Source organism: Sinocyclocheilus rhinocerous, unplaced genomic scaffold (genome assembly GCF_001515625.1).
Source record: "Sinocyclocheilus rhinocerous isolate Xijiao unplaced genomic scaffold, SAMN03320098_v1.1 scaffold1605, whole genome shotgun sequence".
Classification (NCBI taxonomy): Eukaryota; Metazoa; Chordata; class Actinopteri; order Cypriniformes; family Cyprinidae; genus Sinocyclocheilus; species Sinocyclocheilus rhinocerous.
Window position 1 is genome coordinate 500,131 of NW_015627373.1, and position 11,947 is coordinate 512,077.

The 11,947-nt window shown below is 36.7% G+C and overlaps 1 protein-coding gene across 1 annotated transcript in view; it reads left to right on the forward strand.

The window, feature by feature from the left end:
- Positions 1-4,246, forward strand: part of LOC107727659 (paired amphipathic helix protein Sin3a-like) — a 22,610-nt gene extending 18,364 nt beyond the window's left edge. Inside the window, exons 16-20 of the mRNA XM_016537611.1 lie at positions 774-947; positions 1,038-1,130; positions 2,013-2,107; positions 2,250-2,445; positions 3,898-4,246. Of these exons, the coding sequence (XP_016393097.1) occupies positions 774-947; positions 1,038-1,130; positions 2,013-2,107; positions 2,250-2,445; positions 3,898-4,128 (789 nt within the window). The 3' untranslated portion in view covers positions 4,129-4,246. The remainder of the gene's footprint in view (positions 1-773; positions 948-1,037; positions 1,131-2,012; positions 2,108-2,249; positions 2,446-3,897) is intronic.
- The last annotated feature ends 7,701 nt before the right edge of the window (positions 4,247-11,947 follow it).

The window sequence follows — 11,947 nt, forward strand, 5'->3', positions numbered from 1 at the left end:
CATAAATACATGTGTGTGTTTGTTTCTATATATATATCATTTTTTTTCTTAATTTTATTCAAATTTATTTAACTTGTTAATTTGTTAAATGTTACTTTTTTGTTATGAAAACATTTTTAATAAATGATCTTTTTGGATATTTAAAAAAATAACAAATAATGTAGAAAAAATAATAAATAGTGAGTAGCGTGAATAACAGAATAAATTTAAATTACGAAAATGGCTTATTCGAAATGCGTACAATTATGGTATTTTTTCTCAATTTATGGAATTTATGTTCATTATTTTATAAATGTGATTTTTTTTTACCTTTTATATTTGTTTATTCCCTTTATATATTTAATTGAATAAATATATGTGTGAAGAGTTCATTTGCAAAAACCGATAAATGCCACTTGTAAAAAAAAAATTTGCCGTGCATTATTCTCCACATACAGCGCGATCTGAACCCTAAACACATTTTGTCAAAAAAGCCGGTATTGTCCACTTTCAAGGCATTGCGAGTTCACGTTTTACTGCAGAAGCAGACAAGCGCCTGTTTTTGAACAGAAGCCGATAAGTCCATTTTAGTGAATCAGCGCGCTGTATTCTGGTCCTTATGAAATAGTTTAATAAATTATCTTTTTGGACTTTGAACTAAGTTACATAGAAATAAAAAAAAACTTCATAGTACAGTGTCTCAAAAGATGAGTTGGATACCTCTACAATTTTAAAATCCTTGATTTGCCTTGTAGGATATGAAAATCTCTTTTTCTCTCTGTCTGTAACTGTAGCTCCAGCACATAGTGAGTGAGGAGATCTGTGTTCAGGTCATAGAACTGTACCTGAGTGAGAGCAGCCACTCGGCCACAGGTGGATCTCTGCTCACACAGAGCAGCAGGGCACCGGCAGAAGTGTCTTACCAGCGCAAAGCCGAGCAGCTCATGTCCGACGAGAACTGCTTTAAGGTAGAGCTCCGACCTAGTGAGTGCTAGAGAAGGCCACACAGAGAGTCTCACGGTATTAAGAGTCTCTAATCTCTCTTTCTCTCTCTCTAGTTGATGTTTATGAAGAACCGAGGGAATGTTCAGCTCACCATGGAGCTGCTGGACACAGAGGAGGAGAACTCAGACGGGCCAATGGAGATCGAGGTGAGCTTCACTTATTGATTCACAGATCAAACATGGATGCGAATGTACACACTTCTGTTATTTTGGACCGAATTGAAATGTTGTAGTAATTTTACATTTACATTTAGTCATTTATCAGACGCTTTTATCCAAAGCGACTTAAAAATGAGGACAATGGAAGCAATCAAAATCCACAAAAGAGCAATAATATGCTTTTTTTTATTTTTTATTGAATAATTTAAAACATTTAAATTACGTAATAGTAGAATGAATGAGTTAATAAATAAAAATAAATAAACAAGTAAATATAGGAAAAATAAATAAATTTTCATTTTAAAAAATGTAAAAAAAATAAAATAATAAATAATAGTAATAATAATATTAATGATTATATTATATAATATATATTATTATTATAATAATAATGTATAAAATGTAAAAAAATAAATAAAAAAAAAGTCAAATCCAGATCTGCTATTATTCTTCAGTTCCAGGGTTATTATAGTTACTTGAAACTAAAACAACAACAACAACAAAAAAGATTTTGTTACTTGAAATAAATGTTAACTGAAATAAAACTAGATAATAAAACTTTAACTTTAATTAACTAGTTGCCAAAACAATATTTCTCATTTTTGCTTAGTTTAAATTGTACTATACTAAACTAACATTTAAAAAAAACGATATAGACATAAAAAAATAATAAGAAAAAAGGAGTTAAGAAAAATGACAAGAAAATTACTAAACTTTTAATTAAAATGGAAATGGAAAAAATAATAATAAAATAAATGATAGCATCTCACTGGTACTAAGATAATACTGTTCAGTGTTTATTTGAAAGAATTGTTTTCATAAAACATTTCAAATGTAATTAATTTCCCCTGTTCTCATGGTCACATGTAGTGCTGGTCGGATTACGTTGTGCGGTATCTGTCGGCTGATTTCACATCTCCAGACCTGAGGGAGCATCTGTCTCAAAAACCTGTGTTTCTGCCAAGGTACCCTGTGTTTGTGACCCCTGACCCCTGAACCTCCCAACCACTGAATCTCAGCATTCAGACTGTTTACATGCAGCAGAGAAGCTCACAGCGGTAAATACTATTGGTTTGTCGTCATCATCCTCCTCCTCCGTTTGTGTAGGAACCTGCGGCAGATCCGTAAGTGTCAGCATAGCCACGAGTCTCAGGAAAAGGAGGTGAAGGACAGCGGCAGAAAAGAGAACGCAGACAGCATGAAGATGGAGTGCATGTTCAAACTCAACTCCTATAAGATGGTGTACGTCTTCAAATCCGAAGACTACATGTACAGACGCACCGCGCTGCTGAGAGCCCACCAGGTAAGATCACACGCACACCAAGATGACTCATTACAATCACAGTCATGTTTTTGATACATGTTTTAGAACTGTCTCCAGTTTTTTGAGCAATTTTATTTTAGTTTTGTTCATTTGCGCACTTAAAAAACTGAAAAATCATATCAATATCATATCACATCTGTGCATATCAATATCTAGTTAACATTTATAAGATAAGCCTTCTCTTTTTTATCACATGCACACATGAACTAGCACATCTATATCTTACCTGTCCCCTCCTCTTTGTTTTTTTGTTGTAAATTTTTACCACATTTTATATTGGTTGCAGTTATGTTACATCATGTTTTACAGGGTTTTAAAAACATAACCAAAGTCTAACATCTCACTTATATATTTAAATATACAAAAATTATTAGTATGAACCTGCAAATACATATTATTTAATAATTGAACCTCTGATCTGTTTCCTCTCTGATTGTTTGTTGCCAAAATGGATTTTAATATTTGTTTATTTATTATATTATATTTATGTTATATTTATTATGGTATAAAAAGGATAGTATATTAATAATAGTTCGTATTTATATTAATCATATTTTATATTGGAACATAATAATATAATTATACACGCTGTCAATTTGTGCAATATTTGCCCTGTGTTTGTCGCCAATAGTATTAATATTTACATTAGTAGTATTAAAAGATTGAGATATTGATAAGATTTAATATTTAAATTGATAGTTTTATATATTTAAATACATTCTCATTTTGCAATTATATTATATGTATTTAATATAACGAAATACATTCTCAGTTTATGTGCAGTATAATTTTTCCTCTGATTGTTTGTTACTAATATGGATTTAAATATTAATATTAATATTATTAGTAATAAGATAGGATATTAGCAGGATTTCATATTTGTGTGTGTGTGTGTCAATTTTTGCAATATTTTTTCCTTTGTCGCAAAGGAAAAAAAGGATAGAATATTGGTAGGATTTAATATTTAAATTGATGGTATTATATAATTAAATAATTCTCATTTTGCAATTATTTTGTATGTATTTAATATAACTAAATACATTCTCAGTTTATGTGCATTATAATTATTGTTGCTAATATGGATATTAATAGGATAGTATATTAGTAGGGTTTAATATTTATATTGACCGTATTATATTTTATTATTATTATGTAATTACATATGGTCTCAATTTATGCGCAATATAAATTTTTAGTTGCCGATGTGATTTTTTTTGTGATCTCAATCAACAAATAGACATCTATCTGAAACTTTAGAGTTTTTGCCAAGCTACTTCCAGAATTTAAAAAATAAATAAATTAATGAAAAATTAAAGTTTCACCTTATAGCAAATTTTTGCATTTTTAAAAATATTGTGGCTGCGAAAAGTCCTTACTCGTCCCTCAGCACAGCGACTCACCGCTCTGGCGCTCTTTCTCTCTCTCTCTCAGTCTCACGAGCGAGTGAGCACACGTCTGCACCAGCGCTTTCACGCCTGGACTCAGCTCTGGGTGAAGGAGCACGTAACCAGAGACATGGCTGCTGAAACCAGCAGGTGGCTCATGGGAGAAGGGCGGGAGGGACTGGTGCCCTGCTCCACCACCTGTGACCCCCAGATCCTTCACTTCCAGCGCATTAATAAGTACAGGGTCCAGTACGGCAGCGCCCACAAGAGCCCGTGACATCAGCGGAAAGGGGCGGAGCTCAGCGACGACGTGAGATTTTTTAAGTGTTTTTGTTTTCCTTTTTTTATAAGCTGTTCCTGCAGAAACGCAGGTCGCCCAGTGCCAAAAAACACGGGGTTGAAGACCTGTCAGTCAAACCCAGCCTGGACCAATCAGCACAGCCCTTTCCGTAGACCAGCCCACCGATCCGATACATATAACGGATTCCGCGCATCTCTTGAACGCCAGTCGAGTGTGTTCGCTGGTTTTTGATAGTTAAAACAGGCAGCAGATCCGAGAAAAAGTGGCGGAAAAGTCTGAATCAGACTTTTTACGAAAACAAAAAACAAAAACGTTTCGGGATAAGTGCACTTAACTTTAACGTGACTTTGAGAGATTTATTCTGCCACATTTCAGAGAGCAAAAAATCTGAAGTGCGAATTTAACATTGTAATATTAGAATGAAAATATTCAGTTTTTACTTAAAAATATAGGCAAAAAATATATAAATGCGACAGCAATAAAAATCCAAGGCCTGTGTGAAGGCATGTTATGAATCAGAAAACACACTTATATCTGCTCCATACACCAGCTTACAGTGAACATGACCTGTGAATCACACACACACACACACACACACATAGTTCAACAGTTTTGTAAATACAGTGTAAATATCACCAGACCTTTTTTATGCCAGATGTGTGTTGTGTTTAGTGCTTCAGTGTGGCGTTTAGGAAGAAAAAAGCGGGAACCACATGGAAAACGATGACAGGATGGTTTATTACAGTTTTTACCAAAGGGAGTCGATTATTAAGGTTGGGGTTTGTTTTCTTTCTCCTTTTGTGTGTTTCCTTTGCTCTTCTATTTTGTCTTCCTTTCTTTTTCTTTTCTTTTTTTTTATTAGTAAAAATGTTAATTTTGCAAAGTAGAAATGTATCCAGGTTCTTGTTTTTGCAATGGAAGTTTTTATAAGAAAAAAAAAAAGCATTTTAATTTTTGAAGTTTGAATATGGATCTCGTTTCTGTACACTTTTATCACTGACCATTTTGGATAGATCTTCAGCCGTGTCCTCTGGCAAACACACGCAGACACAACTCTTGTGAATGTAAAGGTCTTCTTTATCGTTGTCAGAGGTTTCAGTCTTCACTCTGGATAGATTTCTGCTGGACAAATAGAAATATAAATATATATACACATTTTAAAAATGAGTCACAAAGCATGTCTTTTCTGTGGATCATTATAGACCCTTTATTTGCATATTATTTAAATTAATAAAAATGACATTTGTAGCATAAACATTTGGCTTGTTTTTGAATTATTCATGTTATGCAAAAATGTTATATTTGCTGAAATGCACTGAGTGCATTATGTTTTGTTGGTGATCAGGGTGTAGTTGTCATCTGTGGCCACTAGGAGGCAATGCACCTCCTAGATTTGATACTGTGGTTTCAGAGTTTCTCTATAGAGGAAGGTGGTTCTGTGTCCTTGTTTGTTTTTATATATAGGAAACATGGCACGTACTTTAGTCCAATTATCTTGCATTGCATTTTGCAAAATAATTTTATTTGTAATGTTGTAATGTAAAATGAGGTGTCATTATCCATGTGACTGATATTAGTTCAGATATGGAAATGTAAAATCAAGTTGTGGTATGCAGGTATTGTATTCTGTAGATTTTGGTCATGTATGTATTCTAGGCATACATATTTGCACAGTGCGCACAGCATACATGCTACATACTGCAAAAATGAAGTAGGCTATTCCAAATACGTTCTTTCTCTTTCTTTTCAGTCAAGACTTTTACACTTTCTTTTAATCTATTACCATTTGTCTGCGATGCCTGAAGAAAGCTGTCTGTTAGCAATTCCATTCATCTAGCCTATATCAGCGTTCATATCAATAAGAGAATGATTTTACATCGCAATTGGTATACGTGTTTACATAAAGACGTTTAGCGAGGTAAAATTAATAATCATATAGACAGACAGCAAAACAATCATCTTTGGAAGCGAAAGGTGCAAAATAATTCATCCAGACGGAGTATGTTTTCTCGGCTGACTCCGCAGGACTGGAATGATCCGTGAGTGTATGTTAGTGACTAGATTGAATTGTTTTGGACAGGTGAAGGATGGTGCTTTTTCTTCAGCCCGGTCAGAGTGACCCAGATTGTTGTGTGTGTCTGTGACTTGACAGGTGCTGCGAGTCTCCTGCAGAGAGCTAACGAGAGAGAGAGAGAGACAGACTGCGCTGTCTGAGGTGTGTGTGAGAGAGACAAACTGCGCTGAGGGGTGTGTGAGAGACAGACTGCGCTGTCTGAGGTGTGTGTGAGAGAGACAGACTGCGCTGTCTGAGGTGAGGTGTGTGTGTGTGGACTGCGCTGTCTGAGGTGTGTGTGAGAGAGACAGACGGATACCGAGGGAACCTTCATTAGTCTGATCTGGCGTCTCTATAAGCTGATTTAACTGTCAAATAAACTCTAGTCATGCAGAGCCCACTTATCGTCATAAAGTCTGGTCTGCTTTGCTGAATTTTCTGGCGGGACAGGAAGTCGTTAAAGTAATAGTTCACCCAAAAATGAAAATGATGATTTACTCCCCTTCATGCCGTTCCAAACCGATATGACTTTCAGTCTTACGTGTAACATAAAATAAGATTAAGTTCAGGTGCATCTCAAAAAATTTTAATATCGTGAAAAAGTAAATTTTTTGTGTAACTTATTTCAAAAAGTGAAACTTTCATTATTCTAGAATCATTACATGTAAAGTAAAACATTTCAAACGTTTTTTTTTTTTAAATTTTGATGATTAGAGCTTACAGCTCATGAAAGTCAAAAATCCAGTATCTCAAAATATTAGAATATTTCCTAAGATCAATCAAAAAAAGGATTTGCAAAACAGAAAAGTTCAAGTTCTTTAAAGTGTGTTCATTTCTGCACTCTTGCACACTTGGTCGGGGCTCCTTTAGCACAAACTCCAGCATCAGTGAGGTTTGGCATGAAGCGATCAGCCTGTGGCACTGCTGAGCCTTCAGCTCGTCTGGTTTGTTAGATCGACTGTTCCTCATATCGACTGTTCCTCATCTTTCTCTTCAAAACATCCCATAGATTCTATATGGGCTTCAGGTCAGGCATGTTGGCTGGCCAATCAAGCACAGTCATATCATGGTCAGCAAACCACTTGAAAGTAGTTTTGGCACTGTGGGCAGGTGCTAAATTCCTGCTGGAAAAGGAAATCAGCATCTCCATAAAGCTTGTCAGCAGATGAAAGCATAAAGTGCTCCAAAATCTCCTGGTAGACGGCTGCATTGACTTTGGATTTGATCAAACACAATGGACCAACACCAGAAGATGTCACGGCAGCCCAAATCATCTCTGACTTCAGAAACTTCACACTGGACTTCAAGCAGCTTGGATTCTGTGCCTCTCCAGTCTTCCTCCAGACCTTGATTTCCAAATGAAATGCAAAATTTACTTTAATCTGAAAAGAGGACTTTGGACCACTGAGCAACAGTCCAGTTCTTTTTCTCCTTAGCGCAGGTAAGATGCTTCTGACGTTTCTGGTTCAGAAGTGGCTTGGTAGCTCTTTTCCTGAAGACGTCTGAGTGTGGTGACTCTTGATGCTCTGACTCCAGCTTCAGTCCACTCCTTGTGAAGCTCTCTAAAGTGTTTGAATCAGTTTCGCTTGACAGTATTCTCAAGCTTGCGGTCATCCCTGTTAATTTTTTGAGATGCACCTGTATATTTTACCTGTATAAGTGTTTTTGTCCATTTAATAAAGTCAGTGGGGTCCTACTGAACACCGCTGGTTTTGTAGAAAAAATTCTGTTTTTGGAGTTTTGTTGCCACAGACTCCTTCGTGTTGTTTGTATTTGGATGCATCCAGGGTGATTATTATCGTAAACGACACTTTTTTTTAGGGTGTTTTAGCTGTATTTTGCTAAGACCTGCCCCGCCCAAAATGACAGATTCAAAATATTTAGGAGGAGGGGAATAAATAACAAAAGCACATAGCAAAAGTACAAAAAATGTAAATTAAATAAATACAAATAAAAGCTCATTTAAAAAAAACTATAATAGCATATAAATAATGCCAAAATAACACTGAATGTTTTAAAATTAAGTACCTTAAAATTAATTTAACGTTTACTTTAATACATTTATAACCATCTATTGCAACTTTGGTATTGCGCGATTTGCATCTTTTTATATGATTATTATTATTATTATTATTATTAAAAAGGTTCATAAGGAATTGTGGGTAATGTAAGTAAAAAAAAAGATATGCTACAGGAAAATTTTTGGGATTTGGGATGCATCAAGGGTGTTCATTAACACCAATTTTTTGTTAATATGTTTCTTCCATGTGGTGTAGTTACAATCTCTATCAGCAGGGGCAACTACTAACCAGTCGAACCGTGAGCCCGATGCGCTAATCCTGATCTTGCAGGCTATTTAGGATGCATAATATGCAAATCTGGATGCGGAGAAATCCATTCTGCATAGCTGGAGCATCAAACGCTAAATGAACGCATAAAATCTTCTCATTAACTCCCTTAGATTCACTTCAAACAACAGATGAGCTCTAATTGTTTCAGTTCACAGCGGCTCTGGCCTCGTTTTGGCCCCTGCGGGCCCCTCGGAAGATCTGGCGGGCTGCAGGGAACCCCTGTCCGAGCTAATAGAGCGCGCAGTGTTTCTCAAAGCCCCCTTCTGCTGACCGTTCCCAACAGTGAGCTCTTTCAGCGCGGAGAGGAGCGTCGGAACCAAAGCCCTCATCAAATTAACATAACGGCGCACTCTTGCGCGGTGGCCCGGGCTTTCTGAGTGGGTTTATTGTGGACGAACGCATTCTTCTGCGGTGTAGCGGGTCAGAAATCAGGGCGCTGTGAGGAAGACGTGGCAACCGCCGGTTTGGGAGGTTGTGTTGTTCGGTTTTGTGAAAAGGCGCGTTGAAAAAGCGCAGCTTTTCGCTCCTGGCAGCCCGGTGGCAGGAAGACTAATCGTTCTGCGGCGTTTGATGTTTTGTTGTTCATGTCTTGGGGTTTGTTTGTTGGTGACAGTGATTCAGAACTTCGAGCTGAGCCAATGCAAAGGCAAAGCCGCGCAGAAAGGCTGCAACAATAGAGTCACGACTTCCTGAGACGTTTATATTAAAAGCGGGAATTGAGCTGAACGTTCACGTTTTTTTTTTTTTTATTGGCTGAGCAGGTGTGTTGCCAGAACAAAATTCAAAGGAAAGGTTTTCTGTAGCTGTTAATGTTTCAACAGATGGATACAAAAAATTGTAAATGAAATGCGTTCGGGATCGTTTAGGCAAAAATGAAAATTCTGTCATATACTCACCCTCATGTTGGTCCAAACCTGTATGAATTTATTTTTGTTTTTTTAATTATATTTTTATTACTATATATTTCAATTATTTTTTTCTTACATTTTGGTTATTGTTGCATAAATTATTGCAGATAACTCCACCCCTAAACAACATGTAAAAAAGTAAGTTCAAATGCGGTTTGTTGTATGTCAGTCAGGTGGACTCTTTCTGTTTAATAAGTGGACAGTTCTTAGCCAGAATAAGCAGCAGTGAAGGCCAGGCTTTTTGTCAAAATCTGACCACATGAAATTACACACTCTATAAACTATCTGTGGTAGTTTAGTCTGTGGGTTTCTCTTCATGTGAGGGCCACACACACACACACAACCTCTCTCTCTGTCTGAAACTCAGAGCACGCTCTTTGACTCTGGTTTGTATTGTCGTCCCAGTTTGTGAAGAGCGAGACGAGAGAGGAGGACGAGGAGAGTCCTATCCTGTGTTTCTCAGCGCAGTGATGTATTGCCTCATCCATCAGCTTTGATCTCACTGCAGCCACAGGCCAAAACAGCTCCATCTCTCCCACACAAACAACAAACCAAGCTGAACCGGTGTGCAGTCAGAAGTTTTGCCTTAACTTTCAACATGTCTGTCTGTCTGTCTGTCTATTTTACATTAAGTCATTTAGCAGATGCTTTTATCCAAAGCGACTTACAAATGAGGACAATGGAAGCAATCAAAATCAACAAAAGAGCAATGATATGCAATGCTATAACAAGTCTCAGATAGCTTAACGCAGTACACGTAGCAAGGTTTTTTTTAAATAATAAATAAAAAGAAAACAGATGGAATAGAAAAAGAATAGAGCAAGCTAGTGTTAGAGGCCTTTTTGCTGTTGTTAATTGTATAATAAATAAAAAGAAAACATAGAATACAAAAAGATTAGAAAAGCTAGTGTTAGTTTATCTATCTGTCTGTCTGTCTGTCTATCTATGTCTATCTATCTATCGTTCTATCTTCCGTTCTATCTATCTCTGTCTGTCTATCTATCTACCGGTATATATATATTTATCTCTGTCTATGTATCTATCGTTCTATCTTCCGTTCTGTCTGTCTGTCGTTCTATCTATCTGTCTGTCTGTCTATCTTTCTATTGTTCTATCGTTCCATTTTCCCTTCTATCTATCTATCTATCTATCTATCTTCCCATCTATCTATCTATCTTTTTCTATCTATTTATCTATCTTCCCATCTATCTATCTATCTATATATCTATCCGTCCGTCCGTCCGTCGTTCTATCCATCCATCCATCCATCATTCGTTCTATCCATCCATCATCCGTTCTATCCATCCATCCATCCATCCATCATTCGTTCTATCCATCCATCCATCATTCGTTCTATCCATCTATCCATCCATCCATCATTCGTTCTATCCATCCATCCATCCATCCATCATTCGTTCTATCCATCAATCCATCCATCATCCGTTCTATCCATCCATCCATCATTCTATCCATCCATCCATCGTTCTATCCATCGTTCTATCCATCAATCCATCCATCATCCGTTCTATCCATCCATCCATCCATCATTCGTTCTATCCATCCATCCATCGTTCTATCGTTCTATCCATCCATCCATTGTTCTATCGTTCTATCCATCGTTCTATCGTTCTATCCATCATTCTATCGTTCTATCCATCCATCCATCGTTCTATCGTTCTATCCATCCATCCATTGTTCTATCTATCGTTCTATCCATCGTTCTGTCCATCGTTCTAACTATCGTACTATCTATCTATATTGATTGTTCTATCATTCTGTCTATCATTCTATCTTGTCACATTTCCTGTTCGAAGTGTAGATAATCACACGTCCTCTAGTTTATTGTGCAAGTGCACAAGTTAAAAACTTTAACTATAACGGAAGTCTTTTCATTGTGTTGTATCGCCTGTTAGCGTTGATCATAGTTGATCATAAGGTGAAGTGTTGTAGTTTTGTTGTGCTGCATCGCCCGCTCTCAGTGTAGACGAGTTTGGCATCCCTTTGTCTGGATTTAAGGTTTAAAACCACCTCTTTGTCTGTGCAGGTTTCCCGGTCTGTTTAGGGAAATTCACATAATAGCTCCCCCTGAGCATGACACCCGCTAAATCTGATCACTCATTTCAGCATCACGTCCCTTAAAGGGTGGAACCGTCTGCTGCTTATCTGCGTCTGCCACCCGCCCGAGTCTGTGTCTAATGACAGAACAACTGTCTCTCTGCAGAAGACTCATTAGTTCAGCAATGAACCATCTTCGGTTTTTACCACATTAGATTCTTGAGTTGATCTTAACATTCTTTGGAGGTTCTTGATAGGCTCTTCAGATCAGTGTTTTGGTTTCTAGCTGCTTTAAAGCACCAGTATATGATGGTTTTCTAAAGAATCAAAGGTTCTTAGTCAAACTTAAAAAGATTCTTCTGTGGCATCAGAGCTTTTTAATTCTGAATCCTTTAAAGTATGACAGAGAGAGAAGCACTGATGTTCGT